This window comes from Branchiostoma lanceolatum, chromosome 11 (assembly GCF_035083965.1).
Source record: "Branchiostoma lanceolatum isolate klBraLanc5 chromosome 11, klBraLanc5.hap2, whole genome shotgun sequence".
NCBI classification, from domain to species: domain Eukaryota; kingdom Metazoa; phylum Chordata; class Leptocardii; order Amphioxiformes; family Branchiostomatidae; genus Branchiostoma; species Branchiostoma lanceolatum.
Window position 1 is genome coordinate 12,006,426 of NC_089732.1, and position 20,880 is coordinate 12,027,305.

General features: G+C 40.1%; 1 protein-coding gene across 8 annotated transcripts in view; it reads left to right on the forward strand.

Annotated features, from left to right (window-relative positions):
• Positions 1-20,880, forward strand: part of LOC136445451 (titin-like) — a 113,427-nt gene that overhangs the window by 46,779 nt on the left and 45,768 nt on the right. For 7 of the 8 annotated variants that reach the window (XM_066443491.1, XM_066443489.1, XM_066443494.1 and 4 more), the window contains one exon: positions 6,277-6,537. In XM_066443491.1, coding sequence (XP_066299588.1) covers positions 6,277-6,537 — 261 coding nt within the window. The remainder of the gene's footprint in view (positions 1-6,276; positions 6,538-20,880) is intronic. The other variant, XM_066443493.1, reaches the window with a different exon arrangement.

Consider the following 20,880-nt stretch of genomic DNA (forward strand, 5'->3'; position numbering starts at 1 on the left):
CGTAGGACCTCTGATTTCAATAGATGTATTTCTTACTTGCAATTATAATTGAGATAAAAAGTAAAATGATACAAATCCTACAATGCAATTAATAGACAGATGTTTAAAATCAAAAATTCCTTTGATACACAATGAACACTGTTTAAGGGAACATGCCATGTATTCATTCCACCAATACAAAACACAGACACAAAATACATAAAAATTATTTTCTTTATACAATGATAAATGTATAGAATGCCATTGCCGTACGTCAGTATGGCACAATACCCTACCTTAGACCTTAGTTCCCCCTGACACAGTACTGGGACAAATGATAGCCATGCATGTACGTTACAGACCCTCTTATCAATCTCCGTGGCCTTGTACGTCTACGTAAACAAAGGGTAACGTTTCCATCGCCGTTAGCGACCCAACATGATGAATGGATATCAGAAAATCATTCGGCTTGCTCCATTATCAAGGTCCAGGCACCTTAGTGTTCTGGTCAGGGTTGCCTCTAGCAGGGTCTGAACCAGCTTATCTAAGAAGTCGTAACGAATACCGATAAATGCGGTCTTTCTTACTACTTTTCTTGAGAAAGACTTCACAGGGGAGGGTAAGATCGTATCGTTCGTGGAGCTATGAATGTACATTTGTAGGTAAGGTAAAGGTATGCAAGAGTAGTCCCAAAACCTTTTGGAGGCCGTTGGAGCAATAGGTCGTTATCCACCGTACATGAGTCTAGGGCACGGTATTGGAAAGCGAAGCCCAAACCTTTCCTTTCACCGCATTTTACCTCCACAACTGCACGAAGTCAGGTACCCATGCATGTTTGCACTTGGGTGGAGTGAGGATAGTTATGTTAAGCGCCTTTTCCAAGGGCACAAAATCGGTGGCATGTCAGAGGACTCGAACCCAGGACCTCTAGGTTAACAAGACGATACATGTTTAGCAGCGTAGATAAATAAAGGCAAGAAGTAAAAGACGAAATAGAGTCAGCTAATATGACTAGACTACCTTAAAGCAAACTGGTCTATCTTTCATACATAATGCCCATTCTGGCCATATAAGAAAGTAGATTATCGGTCGAATAAAGGGGTTCGTTTGATGAGGTAGTTCTTGTTGAGTGGAGAATGTATGCTGGACGTTCCGTGGTATGATCGCAATTAGCCTGCAATCTTTCATATCTTCACAAAAACTCCTTCCAATTTCGTTGCGGTCATATCTGGTTGAACTAAGGTTGCTTGTTTTCATGATACGAAGTCTTGCTTGATGATACGATGGTTTGATATAATTGTGTAAGAGAGGCGCCATCAAACATGCAAAAGTATAACAAAACAACTTTGAATATCTCAGATCTACCACTTCGTGACTAAAAATGGTTGTTATTTTTACAGAAGGAAGCCGCGCGCATTATTACATGGTTTTTCTCGGCCAGCACTATCGATTATATTTTGACTTACACCGCGTGGGTGATTTTATACGTGCACGGGTATATTCATGAGGCCATAGATGGATGAAGGAACGGCTTGATACATGGAAATATATGAAGAGACTGTAGATTAAAGACATCTTGCATCCTATGTGTATTCCAGACATACTCACTTTGAGATTGTATCTTTCTTTCTCATTGTCCTGAGAATCGGACCGAAAAGATGCATGGTTGTGGTTGATGGGGTAAAACGCCGATGAAGCAAAGGAAAAAGTATTAAGATAAGAAAATGGCCTAAACTGGCCGTGAAATATTCTACAATATTACTTGGTGGCGTCACGTCTCTTGACTTTGATGTCAGATGGGTCTTGCCTTGGTTTGGAAAGAAGATTGCAATAAGGTTGGCTGCGACGTCTCCTGTGCAATAACCCGAGCTCAAACTCATGTACACACTGTTTGACCACTTTGTGACAGCTATTTCATTTGTTGGAATCGATTTTGGAACAAAACCATGACAATATGTATGACTTCATAAGTTTCCTCGAAAGCTGTACGCTTCACAGTTTTTTTTTCCTTTCTTTTCACCCTCACCATAGCAAGAGGAGAATATATAATGTGAAATGAACTGTTCTCCAACTAAAACAAATTAACAACTCACCGGAATTTTCGACTGAATCACTCGGTCTTCATCAGCTATCTGACCTAACAAAGGCGGAGGCAGTACCGACTTTTGACGAATGTTGACGGGGGGCGCTACCGACTTCTGATGAATGTTAAAGGGGGGCGGTACCGACTTCTGACGAATTTTGCCGGGGGAGGTACCGTCTTTTGATAAATGTTGACGGGGGGCGGTACCGACTTCTGACGAATGTTGACGGGGGCGGTACCGACTTTTGACGAATGTTGACGGGGGCAGTACCGACTTCTGACGAATGTTGACGGGGGCGGTACTAACTTCTGACGAATGTTGACGGGGGTGGTACCGACTTCTGACGAATGTTGACGGGGGCGGTACCGACTTCTGACGAATGTTGACGGGGGCAGTACCGACTTCTGACGAATGTTGACGGGGGCAGTACCGACTTCTGACGAATGTTGACGGGGGTGGTACCGACTTCTGACGAATGTTGACGGGGGCGGTACCGACTTCTGACGAATGTTGACGGGGGTGGTACCGACTTCTGACGAATGTTGACGGGGGCGGTACTAGCTTCTGACGAATGTTGACGGGGGCAGTACCGACTTCTGACGAATGTTGACGGGGGCAGTACCGACTTCTGACGAATGTTGACGGGGGTGGTACCGACTTCTGACGAATGTTGACGGGGGCGGTACCGACTTCTGACGAATGTTGACGGGGGTGGTACCGACTTCTGACGAATGTTGACGGGGGCGGTACTAGCTTCTGACGAATGTTGACGGGGGCAGTACCGACTTCTGACGAATGTTGACCGGGGCGGTACCGACTTCTGACGAATGTTGACGGGGGCGGTACCGAATTCTGACGAATGTTGACGGGGGCGGTACTGACTTCTGACGAATTTGACTTAGTGTTGACGTCAAACGTGCGAAATCACGTGTCTACAGCACTTGGGTCAGATGGAAATATTCGGTCGAAAATTCCGGTGAGTCATTTTTTTTTACATAGAGAACATTTTATTTCTCATCATGTATTTTAAAAACATAGATTAACTTTCATGCTAATAAAGGAAGAATATATGAAGTCCCAAAAGTGAATTTAAGATCAATAACAAGAAGGAAGGACATTTATGTTTTCTTATTGATTTGGCCATGAACTGAGTCGAGTTGCACTCAGGGAAAGCGTAAAACATTGTGCAGTAGAACTCAGTAGAACACAGTAAATCCTATTCTTGGTGCCGGTGGAGTGCACGGTCTTCAATTACTCCCTTTGGTACCCAACACACGGTGTGCCTTCCTACCCAACATAAATCCACTAGCCAAAATGCACCTTCCAAATGTGAACAAAGCCTACGGCTCAACACACACTCTCGAGCACGGTTACCAGGCGTGTCCGTAGCTACAGACCACTAACTTCCAGACAAGTGTGTTGGGCTGGCAATACGTCTTACTACTTGACATTGGCGGTCGATCTTTTGTTCTCCGCCGCAGTCTATTCTCTCTCCTTATTTTCTTGTCGCGACCGGCACCCCCAAGAACACTCTCTCCTTATTTCGATTTTCATTATTTTTTGTCGGAAAGTGATTTTGTTTGTGGTTCTTTTTAAACCGTTCAAATATATACATACACATTGGACATCGATAGTTTTGTTTCGACATTCATATTGAGATGGATTTTCTACTCTTAAATAACAAACCAGTAGTGACAGTTTCCTATATACTGAAGGCTAGGGGCAGTTGTCTATATCATATCAACGGCTACGTCGACCGATGCCTTCCACTGTTATAGATGACATTTTCATATCATGCCAACCCTTTTCTGCATTACAGAGCCGTTAAGGATATGGTGTGCGGGATGTTAAGCTGTAACTTTGTTATATGGGAAGTGGGAGTCTAGTGGTTTTGAAATTGTTCATGAATATTCAAAATGTCGTCTGAAAAAGGAAAAGAAATAGGAAAAGAAACGTTAGCACACACAAAATGGAGTTGAATAATGAAAATTACTGAATCTGATAGAGAATGTCAATCACAATTGCCTTTACCAACATATTTGCATATTCTCTAATGTCCTCCTTACGAACCGTTGGTACTCGCCCTCTCTGTGGATGGCGATGCTGTAAGAAAATTCTAAAAGGGATCAAAGAGCAGAAGGTCTTTGAATAAGGAAACAACCTCTCTTATCTTCAAGTTTGCTACAGACGATGTTTAAAGTCGGCATGGCGCCGGCTCATAGACATGAGCTTCGTTCCCTGGGGGGCCCTAACTTCGGACGGCAAAAGGACGGGGCAGCTGCGGACTCAAACGGAAATGTTGGGTTGTCATACCGCAGTAACCATGCAGTTGTTAGGTAGTTTAGATAGACTGATAATGGACTGCAGGACTAGGGTTGTACTTGCTTTACAACTATCAGATACGTTTATTTGAAATTTCTAAACAAAGCTTAACAGCATGCAGACTTCAGTGAATAGTTTCATCAGGTTGGTTAGTCACTGAATAAAATAGTCTTTTTATTCAGCATGCAGATTATATTATTTTAAGGCCTTTCGATTAATTCGATGTAGAAATCATGTATATTGGATATACCAAGTGAACTAAAAATGTTTATGTAATTGAACTACTTAACCCTATCTAGACCGTTTTTTTAGACGGAATGTATTAAAACGATGCAAAAGAAACGGCCTTATGATAACTAGATACAGATGTTATACTGCAAATAAAAATAAAATTTTTACAAGGGTGATAAATACTTACCATAAAAAATTAATCAAGAAATCTGCTCCATGTGCCCCATGACAAAATATGCTTCCATGCAAACCATTCTCTTCGTTTTATGGTGTAAAATTGCAATGGCTTTGTCCAATTGATGTTGTATCTTCCGTAAAACATGTCTGGTAATTAGAAGTTTAAATGCTGGAGACAAGCCATAAATCAATATACGCCAAAAATATTTACTCAAACAACTGGATAAAATTTTGAAACAGTCAAACATAAATCAATATGTTTCCAGAATATTTTAATCAGCTGTCTTTGATGGTTTCGATCTAAACTGATGGCAGCAAATAGTCTATTACCAAGGACTCTTGAATGTCACTAGAATGTGGGCATAATAATGAAGCATGTTTCGGAAATAGTATCAGTCAGCGTAACTGTAAATAACAATGTTTTCCTTCCGCATGTATTTTGATGGTTACCGCTATATCAACTATCACTGGCGTTGTGTTGGACGTCTAGAACATAAAAAGTAAGATATGATAAAAATGTAAGCTTGTTAATCAGAAAAAACACATTACAAAAGTTTTTTTCAAGAGACATTGATATTAACTGTACCTTCACCGTCAACAGTCACATTACCTTTTTTTCTAGATTTTTTTCATCTTCAAATTTTATGATCAAAAATGACGACAATAATAAAAGTCAAATGAAATACATAAGGCCAATATAACACTACCACTGGAGTTTGTTTTATTCATTCGCACATATATAGACAAAAAACAATAGTGAAATAACCGAAAATATCTAAAAGAACGTGCAGGATCTAGGAGGACATAAGAAGCCTGCAAGGTTTATAAGAAACCCTCCTCCATTTAACTTAAGACAATGGACCAACATATTAAAACATTGGCAAAGATACAACCTGTCATGAATTGTGAATTTGGCCAATCAGAAGCAATTGTGAATTTGACCAATCAGAACACTCCGTGTCCATGTTGTCTTGGTAATCTAGTTAGCCCACTTTGCCCTAACGTACAAATACGTGTAGTCATTGGAAAAGCGACATGACCCAGAGTTGACCCCGAGAAAACACCCGCAATATGTGGTGAATAATTTAGTACCTGGTGATTTTTTATATCTGTCAGATGATCCCAAACATAATTCATATCTTCACACGCTCAGCGTGACCAGGGTCAAGTATCAAATGTCCCACCAACACCCAACATTTGCTTTGTCATAGTGGACAAAGGAAACTTTTACAATTTGAACATCACCAATTGTGAATCAGAGCAGGTTATCATGCTTTCCAATATAGAATGATAGTAATATCAAAACGTCAAAGATGCGACTTTGATACTCACCAATGTCCATGTTTAGGTTTATGACATATCTAGACCCAACACAATTTTAGAACGCCCTTGAGTGTTATACATCTGTTCATGGCAACCTATGACAAGCTAAACTCTAACCGTTTGTGTGTTTGTTTGTTTGCTTATTTGTTTGTTTTGATAGATCCACCTTTTGAGATCCCTCAACATTTCTTGATGATCGCGGCCGGTGCGGGAGGAGGGGTGCTGTTCGTGTTTCTGGTGTTCGTCGCCGCCCTCGCCTGCAGAGGGAGGAGCAAGAAAAGAGTCCCGAGCAACTGTCAACTGGTCACCATCAACCCGCCGCTTCACTCGTCTAGAGGAAGTAAGGATATCATGGCGCTTAAAGAGCTAGGTTCCTCCATCACGTCCTGCAACCCCGCGGTCACTAGACCGGAGAGGCGAGGTGAGGTTCATCCCATCCCATCTCCGTCTCCAACAACTCATCAGGGCCTCATTCACACACGCGCACACCTCCGCAATGTGTATCCATGCGCTTCATACCACAACAGGTGTCTGCGTGCAGGGTTTCAGTACATATAACCTACCCTTATACTCGCATCCATCGATTGTGGTATATTTATGGCGTTTCTATTTCTAGCTGAACAAATTTTAAACACGCATTCCATCACCTTAACAAGTATCAACTAAACTAAACTTGATGCTGGGTTAAACAATATCAAATGACAAGAGAAGCTTGTGGAAGCCTAAGCCTGTGAATATGCATGGATGTACATTTGGAATCGGTGTGTGAATGAGGACGTCATCATCCAAAAATCATCTCATTTGTTATCATCAGAACTAACAGCAATCTCGTCAAAAAATTGATATTTGTCTGGGCCTTTTATGAAGTCGATTTTATTTGTAGAATACTGAAGCAAGTCTTAAAACCTCAATTTTTTATTCTACCAGTACACATTACAGCTTTGATTTCAAACTGATCGGGTTACATATTTGATAAACATTTTATAAAGGGGGGCCAGCAATGTGCAATTTTTATAACAAAATTGAAATTAAATCACTAACAACGTTGATTTTTCTTTTCCTTTCCACCTCAAAAGGTTTTATAACTTTGAAGAAAACAAATACTTTGTATACTAAGAATCTAAAGGAAAGAGAGACGAAAATTCAATGACCTTGGTTCTATTTTCTTTTTGGTTGATTAGAAAATGCTGATCGCGGGGTAGATGTCAGGAATGATTGAGGAAGTGGCTATGATAATCGAAAGTTTCCATGCTACAGTATAACAAATATTCATGAGAAGAAAAAGATGTAACAACATGTTATGTACATGTGTTTATAATTATTAGCTGAAAAGAAATTTATTTGCGTATAGAAAATTGCATGATTTGCATATATAAATGGTATAGTTTACCTCTTGAAATGAATTTGTGAATTAGAGCAAACTTACGTCTAATTTCATCTGTTTTTATCCCATTTTGATCCCTTTAAGTTTCGCATTGACTATAGGTCTAAGAGTCGCGTGACTTTTTTGCATTTAATTCTCCCTACATATCTGACTTATGCATAATTTTCTCAAAAATGAGAATCTATGCTGAGGTTATAACGTCTACAGTTTCACACCCGGAAGGTTATTTACAAGTAATTGTAGAAACTTTAAAGGTCCCCGAGGAAAACGAACAATGTTTTGTGAAATGACCTGGAAAAACGCTTTTCTTACTTTGGACCGAATTACCCCAGATGGGAACTGAACCCATGTCACGATGATGAGAGCGATGCACGGTATACTTAACTACTTACTTGTTATCTTCACTAACATTACACGGTGGTTTGCTACACCTATACTTTGACGCTAGAACATGGTTGTAACTTGTAGCAGTATGCGGATAATTGCTGCGATAGGCCCATCTCAGGTCCGTTCTGCTGGAGCCTTGGTAATTTCTATATATTAGTAGAGTAGAGTAGAGTAGAGTTTCTTCGGCTAGGTAGGAATCGGCTGGTTCCATTTTAGGCCGCTCTTCACTTTTATGTCACAGTCATTTCCAGTTTGTGGGGGTTGTCTAGTGCTCTGAAGTCAAAGTACACCCTGTGTTTCCTCATGAGCCTGTCCAGCCTCTCCTTGAAACAGTTTATGCTGGGAGAAACCACTACTGTCTCGGGTAGGCTATTCCACCAGGGGATCACCCGGACGCTGAAGAAGTGTGCTCTTCTGTTGGATTTAGATGTTTTCCTCTTTATACGTAAACTGTGTCCTCTAGTTCTAGTTTCCTCGATCAAGTCGAAAGGGCTTTCCAAGTCATACACTCCATGGATGAACTTGTATGCGTTGATCAAGTCTCCCCTAATACGTCTGTAGACTAGAGTTGGTAAGTCCAACACTCAAAGTCTCTCCTCATACGTCATATTCCTGAGGCCAGGGACACGTTTTGTTGCCCTCTTTTGAACCTGTTCGAGCTCAAAAGCTAGTTTCCACGAGTATGGTGACCACACTGGTGCCCCGTATTCCAAGTGTGGGCGGATTAGAGATTTGTACAAGAGTAAGAATACTTTTTTATCGACAAATTCAAAGGTTCTCCACATAAGTCCTGCAACTTGATTGGCTTTGTTGGTTATTGCAGCTACGTGATTACTGAAGTTCAGGTCCTTATCTACCATAATACCCAGGTCTTTCTCTAACTGTGTGAAGTTCAAAGATGTACTTGCTTCTTTGTCCGTCATAGTGTATACAAAGTCAGGATGACCCTTTCCCAACCTAATGACAGTACATTTCATAGGGTGAAAGTTCAGCTGCCAATCTTCTGCCCAGCTTTGTAGTTGATGTAGATCTTTCTGTATGACGGCACAGTCTTTAACCTTTGCTACTGGACGGTAAATTGGGTAATTTGAAGTAATAGGTCTTTGGCTGCAATCCCAAACACGTCCCCTTTACATGCTACCTTTCATAGCTAGGAAGATGGCTTCAATCCCGGCATTTTCGACCCCGTCAACAGTTTTGTGGGGAATTTAATCGATACTAGAAATAAATGGAAAGTTTTATTTCAATTTACAACCCGCAAAGGTCACGTATTAGACAGCCGGCTCATGTAAAATTCTGAGACTGCAGATTCTAGGTTATGATAGTGTGATGAGAGGAATAGGGGCATGGCTCAATAGATAAAAATGTGCTAATTTTGCATGTTTTTATCTAGTATTGAACAGCATCATAGTTCACTTAACATGTTGTGCAATAATGAAACACAAATTCGCGTGTTATCGATTCTACCTTGCGCGAGTATCTCAAAATCTACTTCTTGTAATCATGTTTAGAATACATTATAGTTTCAATCAAATGTAGTCAACCATAACAAGAATGTACTAATTTTGCAGACTGCCATGTAGGTTAAGGGTTTCCTTCTCCAGTCACCCACTCCCTGACATTATCTAGGCTAACTTTTATGGATGACATCAGCGCGCTCATTTATTGTCACCTGATTTTGAAAATATATATATATATATTTAATTTAACCACACCGGATAGGGTCAACATGATGAGAAAGTACCACAAAATCGGACAATATGACACTTTGTAGGCTTTGTTGTACTTGTAGAAGTGACACTGCTTGGGTAGCCATGACTGCAGTTGTAGAAGTGCAACCAGTTCGATAGTTGTAAAAGTGGCACCGATGTGGTAGCCACGATAGTAGTTGCCAATTTGGTAAGTGATACCAGTCAATCTACAATACGTGTGTCACCTTGAATACAGGACTAACAGACTTGTGCCTGTGATAGTATGTTCTGTCTCTTAAATCGTTGTTACAACGTTGGTATCTATTTTGAAAATCTAGCCATCTTCTTTATACTCATATTTCGTTTGCCCTCTCGTCTTTTGGAGTCTGCATATGATTCCAACCATAAAATTTACTTGCTGTGGCCTTATACCATTTCCTAAGATAAGCTAGGCTGCGTGTGACCTGCATTCCTTCGCTCGAAAACCGAGTCACCTATAAAAGACCATGCTCACAACGATTCATTTCTTTCCAGAACATTAACCAATACCATCAACCCATCGCTCACCGGCACTTCATTAAAAAGCACGATCAACATTTAACAAAAGATTCAAATCAAGTCTGGAACACAGCTGGTGCTAGTCCCCGGAATAGATGTTTGATCCCTTTTCTTTGATATTTGGATTTAGTTCTGTATCAGTCTGATAATTACTATACGTTTTAGAATATCCTAATTGCCAAATAGGTTTAGGCTATCGTATGACGACATTCCATGATACACAAAGCACTGATTTGCATGATCACTTCAAAGGCCTCATGAAAACATTCATGTCATCATTGATCTTATCTGCTCAAAGAAAATTATTTGATATTCTTTATCAATCTTGGGACATTCCATTCATGTACTGTTGTTTATTTGCACATTGATAAGTGCATTTTGTTGCAATAAGTAAAAAAGATTTAAAAAAACATACATGGGAAGCCTGAAGACTCCTTTTATAGGGTTTCCCCTTCGATTGGTTACTTGATAATGACTTTTAACATGTTTAGTAAATGATATCAAACACGAAAAGCTAACCATCATAGATTAATAACCCTTGAAGAAAACAGACTATTTAACTAACTTACTAACTAACTGAAAAGATAATACAATGAAATTAGTGACTTTACATAAGTGAAAGAGAACCGAACTGCATATTTCACAACTGATAAGTTACTAAAATAGTACAAAGAAGAACATATGTTCTTTGAAGTTTTCAAAGAGCCTTTGTGACTTAAGCAACGATACTCTAAAGTGTTTTGCTTGACGAGACCTGGGATTCTAAGACAGATATACCCTTTGACACGTACCCTTTTATGAACTTTACCCAGAAGTTTGATATCTCTTGCAAATTCATCACTATGTCATCCATTGACAGCTCACTTGTCAAGAGCAATCAAATCTGCAAAAGCATCTTCGAAAGGTTCCAGATGATTGAACATATACTTGATTGAAAGTTTACCCGCGCTGTAAGGTGTCCTATCCGATCTCATTAAGCCTGCAACTACAGATGTCTAGTACCTGAAGTTAACATCATCATGGCCGCTCCATTGCTTGTATACGTGTGTGAAATATTTTCTAAACCCTTAAAACTCTTTGAATACATGAATGACAAATAGAGTGCTTAGTCCAATGGTTAGCGACTCTGCCTATGGACCAAGAAGTTGTGAGTTCGCATTCTAGCTGTATAGCTCATCCGACATGCACTCCACTAGAAAGTGTTGCAGTCTCAAGGCGAAACGTTTAGTTGAGATTACTGTTCACTGTACTTGTCGAAAAGACCTGGGGTATCATGAATCTGCAAACACTGTACATAGCGTGTGTTTTCTCTGTAACAACCAGTAGAAAATGTGTTTTCTCTGTAACAACCAGTAGAAAACTATGTTTATAGCTCTTCGGTGATCTAAGACCGGTTTCATGAAACGCAACACAAACTCTTGCTGTTTAGTATTCCATTAGGTGCATGTAAATTTTCCTGAAGAGTATCTAAGGCCGATGGTAGTTGGCCAGACATATATCCAGCTGATTTGTGGTCGGGAAACAGATACATCGATAAACAGTCCTAATAAATAAAAGATCTGTCCCGCCACTTCAAACAAAATCAATCTTTCTCATAAGGATAGGAAGCTGAGATTGCTTCGTATGTTAGTGATCTATGCTATGATTTCTACTCGTATAGCGGCATTAAAGTGAGGGACGTGAACTCCTGACCCCGGATGGGGAGAAATAGAGCTAGTTACTGTAAGTCACCTGCTGGTTCCCCCGAGCGCCCAGGCCATTATAACCTCACGATCGATATCGAGATCGGCGCCAGTCTACCAGTTTATATGTATATTCTTGGGCTAATGTCTAACGTTTGTTTTTAACCAAGAAAAGAATATCTCTTGCTCACCAACGTACGTGGGTGATGGCAGTCACAATGTGTTGCAATTTTGCCTTTTATTTGATGTTTCGATCTAAATATACCCCAGTGTTCGATGATGTTCAATATTGAAGCGGACAAATACAGGTCTGTTGTAGACTGTAAGTATTCATCTGCTGGTGGGCTATGAGAGTTGCCAGATTTTAGTTCAACAGGGATACCATGTAACCGCTTGAGGAATTTTACCGTAGGAGTCGACTGACAATGGAGGGATGAAAATACAACGTTACGTCATCAAGAAAAGGTACTAAGATTCGCGACAATATTACAAGGGTTTCTTTATTTGTCACGTCATAACCTGAACTTAAAATCAATTATTTGAAATTATGGTAAACTTTTTCTTAACGTTTTAAACATGTGAGATTGAGAAATGTGGTAACATAAATGAGAGAGTAGTGAACAAAAAAAATGACAGCAAAATACGGGGTTAGCTCGCTCATTTGGAAATGAATACTGAATGCTACGATTGCTCATCGACCGGTACCTGCACAGGGAACTTGCAGACAATCTTATAAAGACAATAATGAAACAGACTCTGCAATGCTATCGCTTTACATCTACATAGTTTACCGTAATAGCCTAATTTGTTAGTTGCTTGCAGAAGAAAGCCGAAAGTAATGACATCAATGTTTTCAGACGGATTATATTGCATGCGTAGAAATAGGTGTATTTCCCTGAGGAGTCGCCTTACTTCTGTATTAATGTATTCATGGCCTATTCAGTTCGTGGCAATGACATGTTTACGATAAAATAGCGCAGTGACTAGTCTTTTTATTAACGTTTTAACCTTTTTGATGTATTCTACTATAAATTCCGGAACGATGAAATGCGTGTCACATTCTACCGTGAACCTAGTACGTAGACTAAACTGTACAAAACGCATCTACTGGAACCAATCTGGATTGTCTAAGATGTAGCTACTGTTTTAGCACTATTAACTGAGGCCATGAGATAAAGTAGTTCTAGTTCACTTTGCAAAACGACAGGACTACAACAAGTTGTAATCAACCCTTGAGTCCTGCATATCATCGCAATGGGGATTACTTCTCTGATTTCAATATGTCTAGCAGGCATTTGACGACAAAGTTTGCAGCAACAAAATGTTCCCGGTAACTTGTTGGGTAATTACACACAACAGATATTTTACCATATTCTGATAGACTAAAGGATCAATGTCATCTAAATCATTGGTAATTTTTAAAAGGAGAATTTAAAATACAAATGATATAAGGTTGCAGCAACAAACCTTTCCCTGGAGCTTGTTGGGTCATTACACTATGCAGATATCTCACCATATTATGATAGACGGAAGGATCCATGTCGTCTAAAGTATCGGTAATTTTAAAATGGATATAAACATGATGAACAAACATAAATTTCATTAGAAACAAGACGATGCCATAATACATTGCAGCTAGTGGTGTGGCCTACATAGCCCTACTGTCGACTGACATACACGGCGTTTGTGCAGAAATATTGTTTTCTATCAGAATACCCGATGTGAGTTGGACCTCTGTAGAAACTTAATAATCGGCTTTAACGTCATGGACGAATCAAAATGCCTTATCACAAATGTATACAGAACTAGATTTGAGTATGCAGCTAACAACAGCGTCGTCAAAGAAATTGCACGGGTGATCACGGTCCATAAGGCTTGTTAAAGGAAACGAAATTGGGACATCTTCAGCCCAAATCACTTTGATTGACGGTTCTTCAGACAGTAAGTATACCCTACTCTGATAGGATGAGTTGAAGCAATCTGGTGGCTGGCTTCAAATAAGATACTGCGTAGGTGAAGGACGATAACATGCATGTACATTGCATATTCCAGTGATTTCCTAACTTTTGGAAACATATGCCCAGAATACTGTATCACTCAGATGAGTGGTTCGGCATATGGTAGGTGGTTCCAAGTCTGACAAGAATCGTTGAAGCATGGGTGGATGGCTGGTATCCAATATGGCACCCCCAAGTTTCGTAGGTGAAGGACGAAAACTTACAAATAGGCTATTTCAGTGATATATGCTGCAGCCATGATTAGTGCTTTGGAATCGATGGCACTAAAAGCAATTAAACTTTGTCATTGAAAAAGGTCTTCAGTTGGTTGAAAGGAAGTAACCAAGATTTCACGTAGGTATATATATTCTAATAAAAAGTAACATGTTCAGGTTTAAATAAATTGCCTAATTCTGCAAATGAACATTAGCCAAACATATCGCTGGTCAATTTATGTAACGTTGGGTAACATAAATTCGGGATTTTTCCGATAATGGTTGACTGAAATCAATCTAGCAGAACAATAAACCATCCTTTTTTTCTATTATTCTGTCAGTATCATGTACTATCTTTGCACTAATCATATATATGGTAGATTTTGTCTCTAGTCGTGCTGACACCATAATATTTCAACTTGAAACTACCGTCCGCCGCACGCACAAGGACGGTGCTGTCGGACAGGGGGGCACATTAATTCGGGAGAGAAGATTCGTCTTGAATATCTTACCGCTAATCACATTTTATACAGCAGCTATTCGTTCCATCCTTGGCTTGAGGAGAGTACTATGGATATAGACGTGTCCAAGTAAAAAAAATACACGAAAAAACGGCCGTACCGCACACATCAGGCATTCGATTACATCCCGTTTGTTGAATCGGTAGAACGTCACTCAAAGTCGATCCCCACCGTCATGGCAACGTGTACATTATTCATGGCAAGTTAGCTGGATGCCGTAGCAATGGTTATACTACTATGTCCATGTGTTCCTTGTTGTGTTAGGAGCAAACTTTGAGGAAAATATCGTCTTCAGTCCACTATCACACGCAACATTTAGACAAAAAAGTGTTCCCCCCAAACCTTTTGTCGTCTGCTTGACGACATGATTCTGGGTAACAATATGGCGGCGGGAAAATACACGTGCCGTAGGTTGTAGCAACAAAGAGGAGTTTTGATGATTGATCACACTTAGAATCCAGTTGCAGGTTAGCAAAAGAGATTGTAATAAGTTGTCTTGTAAATAATTGTGTTTAGCAGGCAGTAGATGTGACATTTGTCTTATAAACCAGCGAACAACCGTGCAGTGTGAGTCTCCCACGAAGCCCCCAGACTCTGTCAATAAGGGACGGAGAGTTTTTGACGTCGCCAACTTCTAATGCATGGTTATCGAAGCTTTTCAGACAGTGTTCTGAATGCGTTAGTTTGTCAAGTTTGCGTTTCTAGCGGTATCACTGATGTTGCATCTAGCACATATCCCTAAATACCCCGTTTTCGAAAAATCCCGAATTTAAGTACCCAACGAATTTATGTTACCCAACGTTAAATGAACAAAACATTTGTGGTATAAAAAAACGGGAAGCTCTTAACCAATTAGATGTCGTTTGAAGATATAGTGACATCTAATTGGGCTGTTGTAACTAGCCAATAAGAGAAAATATTTTGTGGCAGCCCCGGTACTGACCTCCATATAGCTGATTTCCAATTGAGCTCTACACCAATGAAATGCCGTTTGAAGATATTGCGCCGTCTGATTGGTCCGTTGTTACTAGCCAATGTGAGAAAAAGATGTTGTGGCAGCCCTGAACTCCATATTGCTGGTTTCCGCCACATTATTGTTCATGGTGTTGTTAATTTTCTGCCTTGTGCAGGTAGAAAATTGAGCTTCCACTTTAAGCAGCGCTCTTAATGGCTTCTGCTTAATGACAGTGTCCTCATCAAAGGCCATATATATGTCAAACACTATCCAGAAGCATGTAGATTAAGTGGAATCAATACGTCCTCCCTTTGGTTACATAGATAGCTTTCCCATATCACCTGAGGTTTACGAGTAGTTATAATGAAGGTCACCTATTTATCAAAATAACATTTTGATCGTCTATCTATGTGAGACACACCATTTAAAGAACTCACTGACCTTTTTTTATGAAAGCTGAAGTATGCAATTTTGCCATCATAATAGTTTCATATCAGAAAATAGAGCGTAACAATCAAATCACGGCATACTGATGTGGAATATAGTCTAGTAAGTGGCTTGGTGAGCTAGGAATCGGGATCAAGAAAATGTCTTCTTCAAGATAATTTTACATCTTGGAAATAGAGAATAAACCATATTTTGGTACGTATACAAAAGGAGAAATATTAGACAATGAAGAGCACCGGTATACAGGGTAGAATCGTATCTCTTAGTAGTTTCATAAGAAAGAATGGTCTCGAATAAGAAAAGTTATCTTATATTTTGCTTCACGTAAATTCCATTCACGTACTCGTGACATTGCAATAGACACCAGCCTAGTCATAATGCGTACTTTGATATGCAAAGAAAACGGATGCAAGTAGAAAGGTATTTAAGTCCTTCTTCAAGCTGTGCCGTCTGGTTGTCTGATTATGACGTCATGGCCTGTCTGTCGTCGTGGATTTGTCCGCTGAGTCGTGGAGACTGGCAGCTAGGAGAAAACTTTTTAGGAAACTATATATTCAAAACCCGTCACCTTCATCAAATGCCACAGCCAACGGCTATCAAACAGCTAATCTATATGTCTGTAATGTGACTGTTGGTGAGGTAACAGTCACCTTCATCAAGTGCCATAGGTAACGGCCACCATGCAGCTAATTTATATGTCTGTATGGTGACTGTTCATGATGTAGCAGTGACCTTCATTAAGTGCCACAGGCAACAGCTATCATGCAGCTAATTTATATGTCTGTAATGTGACTGTTTGTGAGGTAACAGTCACCTTCATCAAGTGCCACAGGCAACGGCCATCATACAGCTAATCTATATATGTGTATGGTGACCGTTGGTGATGTAACAGTCACCTTCATTAAGTGCCACAGGCAACGGCTATCGTACAGCTATTTCATATGTCTGTATGGTGACTGTTGGTGAGGTAACAGTCACCTTCATCAAGTGCCACAGCCAGCGGACATCTAATCTATATGTCTGTAAGGTGACTGTTGGTGAGGTAACAGTCACTGTTGGTGAGGTAACAGTCACTGTTGGTGAGGTAACAGTCACTGTTGGTGAGGTAACAGTCACTGTTGGTGAGGTAACAGTCACTGTTGGTAAGGTAACAGTCGCCTTCATCAAGTGCCACAGCCAGCGGACATCTAATCTATATGTCTGTAAGGTGACTGTTGGTGAGGTAACAGTCACTGTTGGTGAGGTAACAGTCACTGTTGGTGAGGTAACAGTCACTGTTGGTAAGGTAACAGTCGCCTTCATCAAGTGCCACAACCAACGGCCATCACACAGCTAATCTGCATGTCCTGTTAGTGAGGTAACGACTCATTAGTCGCAAACTCCTTCGTTCCTGCTGATGTCTTGAGGATTATACAGCCTGAAACGTTCTCGAGAGATGAAGCGGCCCGCATCTCATTGCGAGCCTTGAGGGACTAACAGCAACATATTCTAATCACCTTGTTGCTCGTATCCCGTGGCGCGGGATCTAACTCTTCGTGACTGCAAATGTGCCAGCTTACTTAATTGCCAGGCTCGATGGAATTCAAGATTTGGCAAACAACAAGAAAGTGAAGGACAAAGTAACTCCTAGTAACAAATTGACAAAAGTTAGCGATGTTCCTAAGATGGCCGTCGGATAAGGAAATGAAAAATTGAAACCTTTTTAGTTTTGTTTTAACAATAATGATAATAATAATAACAAATATCGTTTTGATGTATGATGAAAAATTGCCCCCTTTTCTTATATTTCCACAGTATGTTATGTATATTGATATACATATAATGTATTATCTATAACAAAACCTGAAAATATTTCGTAGCAGCAGATCTGTAACAAAACCGCTATGTCGTAATCACTGAAAAGTAACAGTTTTTCGTCACATCAGAAACTTTACCCTTAGCTACCCTAGCAGTAGTTTTGTTGTCACATGAACATTACTTAAAGCTCTTAATGTACGTAATTAAGGTATCGAGCTATATGATGAAGTGTTCCCTCCTGTCCCTAAAGCACGCGGCCCGGGATGCTTAGAATGTACGTAAAATGAGCTGGCTCTTACGTCATTTCATACAATCTAGGTGTTTTGACGTCTTTTGATTTCAAAGGAAAGGCCAAATGTCATGGAAGCGTTTTGAACATTCTTCAGGATAACCTCTACTAGAAGTAGTTTACACAGCAATGCTCGAGGAAGAATCTATTAAAAAAAGGAATGTTTATATATTAATTTGACACCAGAATGCTTATGGTATCGTTATACAAAAAAACTAGAACAGTTAATGTTTATTAAACAGCTCCAGTGATAATGTTATGGACTCATTCTGTCACAAGATGAGATATAAGGAATATGTTAGAGCCTGAGACAGACCTAAAATGCAATTCATGTGTCGTTAGATATTTGCTGAATAGAGATTTCTATTTTGAACGCCATCGGTAGGGCTAGGGTTGACAGCAAAGCAGTAACAAATCTATGTACGCCATTTTACGTAAAAACAAGGTCGAAGAGCTACTCCTCCAGTCCTCTTTCCACCTCCTGGTTTGCTGAAATCCGCTTGGGGAATTTTCCATGAATGCCTTAATGGTGCATCCCGCTGCGTAGTCACCATTACGGGTTGTTTATCGCCAAGAAGATCAACCTCATTCGAGGTCTCTCTCGCTGAGGTGAATTCAAAGCAAGGACAAACTCGCAGAGGCAGCACATGGAATGCGACCACTTCCATTACCACTCCGACGTTTCTGCATTTTGATGACATGAAATGGGATATCGGATTACCCAAGGCCACAGAGTAATAGGATAGTGCACGCGTGTCGTTCTTTTTTGGAGAAATGTAAAAATGATTGGTTTTAACCCGTAAATGACAGCTACTCACCAGATTCCAATCAGACCCAAGCATTTCGCATTTCTGCACACAATCTGGATTTAATATCAACGCCAATCATTCAACGATTACAGTCCTGCGAATTGAAATCTTCAATCTGCTAGAATCATTTAACCAGGTTGCACTAAAACGCCGCAAATGGTGCATTAAAATCACCGCAAGCAGCCATCGTTTTCACTGTCGGGGTATTGTAACTTGCACAGGAAAACTTCTACTATTGTAGATAGGCTGCCTACAGGGGCCTATGGCATATACATTAACAGAATATGACTTAATAGTATGTACAAATACGATTATTAAGAAATTAGGTATTCCCGTCTCACAAACTCAAGAAACATTTCAATGCATTGGCAACCAAAAGCAGGTCACATATTGAAATTAACTGCCAACCAGATGCGAGGCGAAAGTTCAGTTAGACCGTAATTGAGTTAATCATATTCCCTGGGATGAAGCAATTTGCCATGTATTATTGCACTGTCTCCTGTGAAGAGATATCTAAATTGATGGTGGCGGGGTTGTAGGTCTAGTCAGAGATAGAGTGACAATACTGAGGGGTGGGCACGTTCTAGTCATAGTTGGCAGCACTTTGAAACTTTGTGTCTCAGCTTAAGTGCTAGCGTAGTGCCTCACTGTTGTCTGCTCAATAATGATATATAGATATTGTCGTTAAGTAATATTGGTTGCCATCCATCTAATCGTATTCAATTGTAGTATAATAGTACAATTCAGTCTATATATTTTTTTCATGTCACTTGCGATAGCAGGAATAGTTTGCTACTACCAAAAATCAATGTTACTTATCCTTGGCCTTCTTGTGCTATCACGATTCTGTAGTGTTTGGTATACATCGCTATAAAACTAAACGATATTCCTTGTGATGTTATGCGCTAAACTAGCTATATCATTTTGTTCTTTAATTTCAGTTGAGTTGATAGGAATCTGTATATAGCTGATGATAGAATGTATCGCTAACACTGACCACTATGATCGTTACATAAATGAAGTCACAGTGCCAGATAGCCCATACATGATTTGTTAGGCCGCCAGTCTTGAAGCGACAGTGAGCATTACAAATGGTTCCTTTTGAACAGAAAAGATTTACGATACAAGTCATCGCGCGACAACGTCATGCTATGACTTAACATGCCACAAAACACGGAAAATCCATTTACTCTCCAAACAAAGTCTACAGGCTTTGTCCCTGGTGCTGATTCATTTGTGGTGATCGCCAACAGAAATTGGTAACACCGGAATCATCTTACAGACTATAATCAAGCCAAAGTAAACCCTAATTAAAATGGGTAATCGTAATACTGACCACGCCAGATTTCATCTAATGTGCTTTTTCTGGATATATAGGCTTCGGGGGCCGGTGCTATATATGCAGCTCAATAGGCCCAAGGTGCTGCTACTTTCGGATATGATAGAAAGACATTTGGCCCGGTTCTTCATTGTACAGAATGAGGTCATGATTTCAAATCCTGAGCTCCCGTTGTAGATTTTAACATTGATGTGCACTTCAATGGTAATGGTGGAGCTCTTTGAAGTGAGTATGACAGCGTAACGCCCATGTTTGAAGGTCGTCCTCGACCGTCAAGACATTAGGGTCTCAGCACAGCTGCGCGTTGTACATAAACGTTGAAGAGGCTTCTCTTCGAATTTATCCTGTGATATATGATACTGTGAATATCCAGTACACCCTATTCATCCGAAATGGTGGCCAATTGCAGTATGTGTAGGAATAAAGTGGTGAAATCCTTTTATGGTACTCATACGGGAAACCACAGTTTCCTCGGCACTGCCGCAAACAAATAGTGCTGGAATGTCAAGGGAGAAAGTGAATGCAGTGTTTGAAAGAAAGCACGACCTTTGCTAACTGTTTGGGTAAAAGCAAACTGTATTTGATTTCGGATCCGTTTGGTAAATAGTCAATGGCATGCTCGCACAGGCGCGAACCTTTGTTGATGAAACCCCTTTTGTTCGATGTAGAAGCTGCTATAATGTAAAGGGTTTG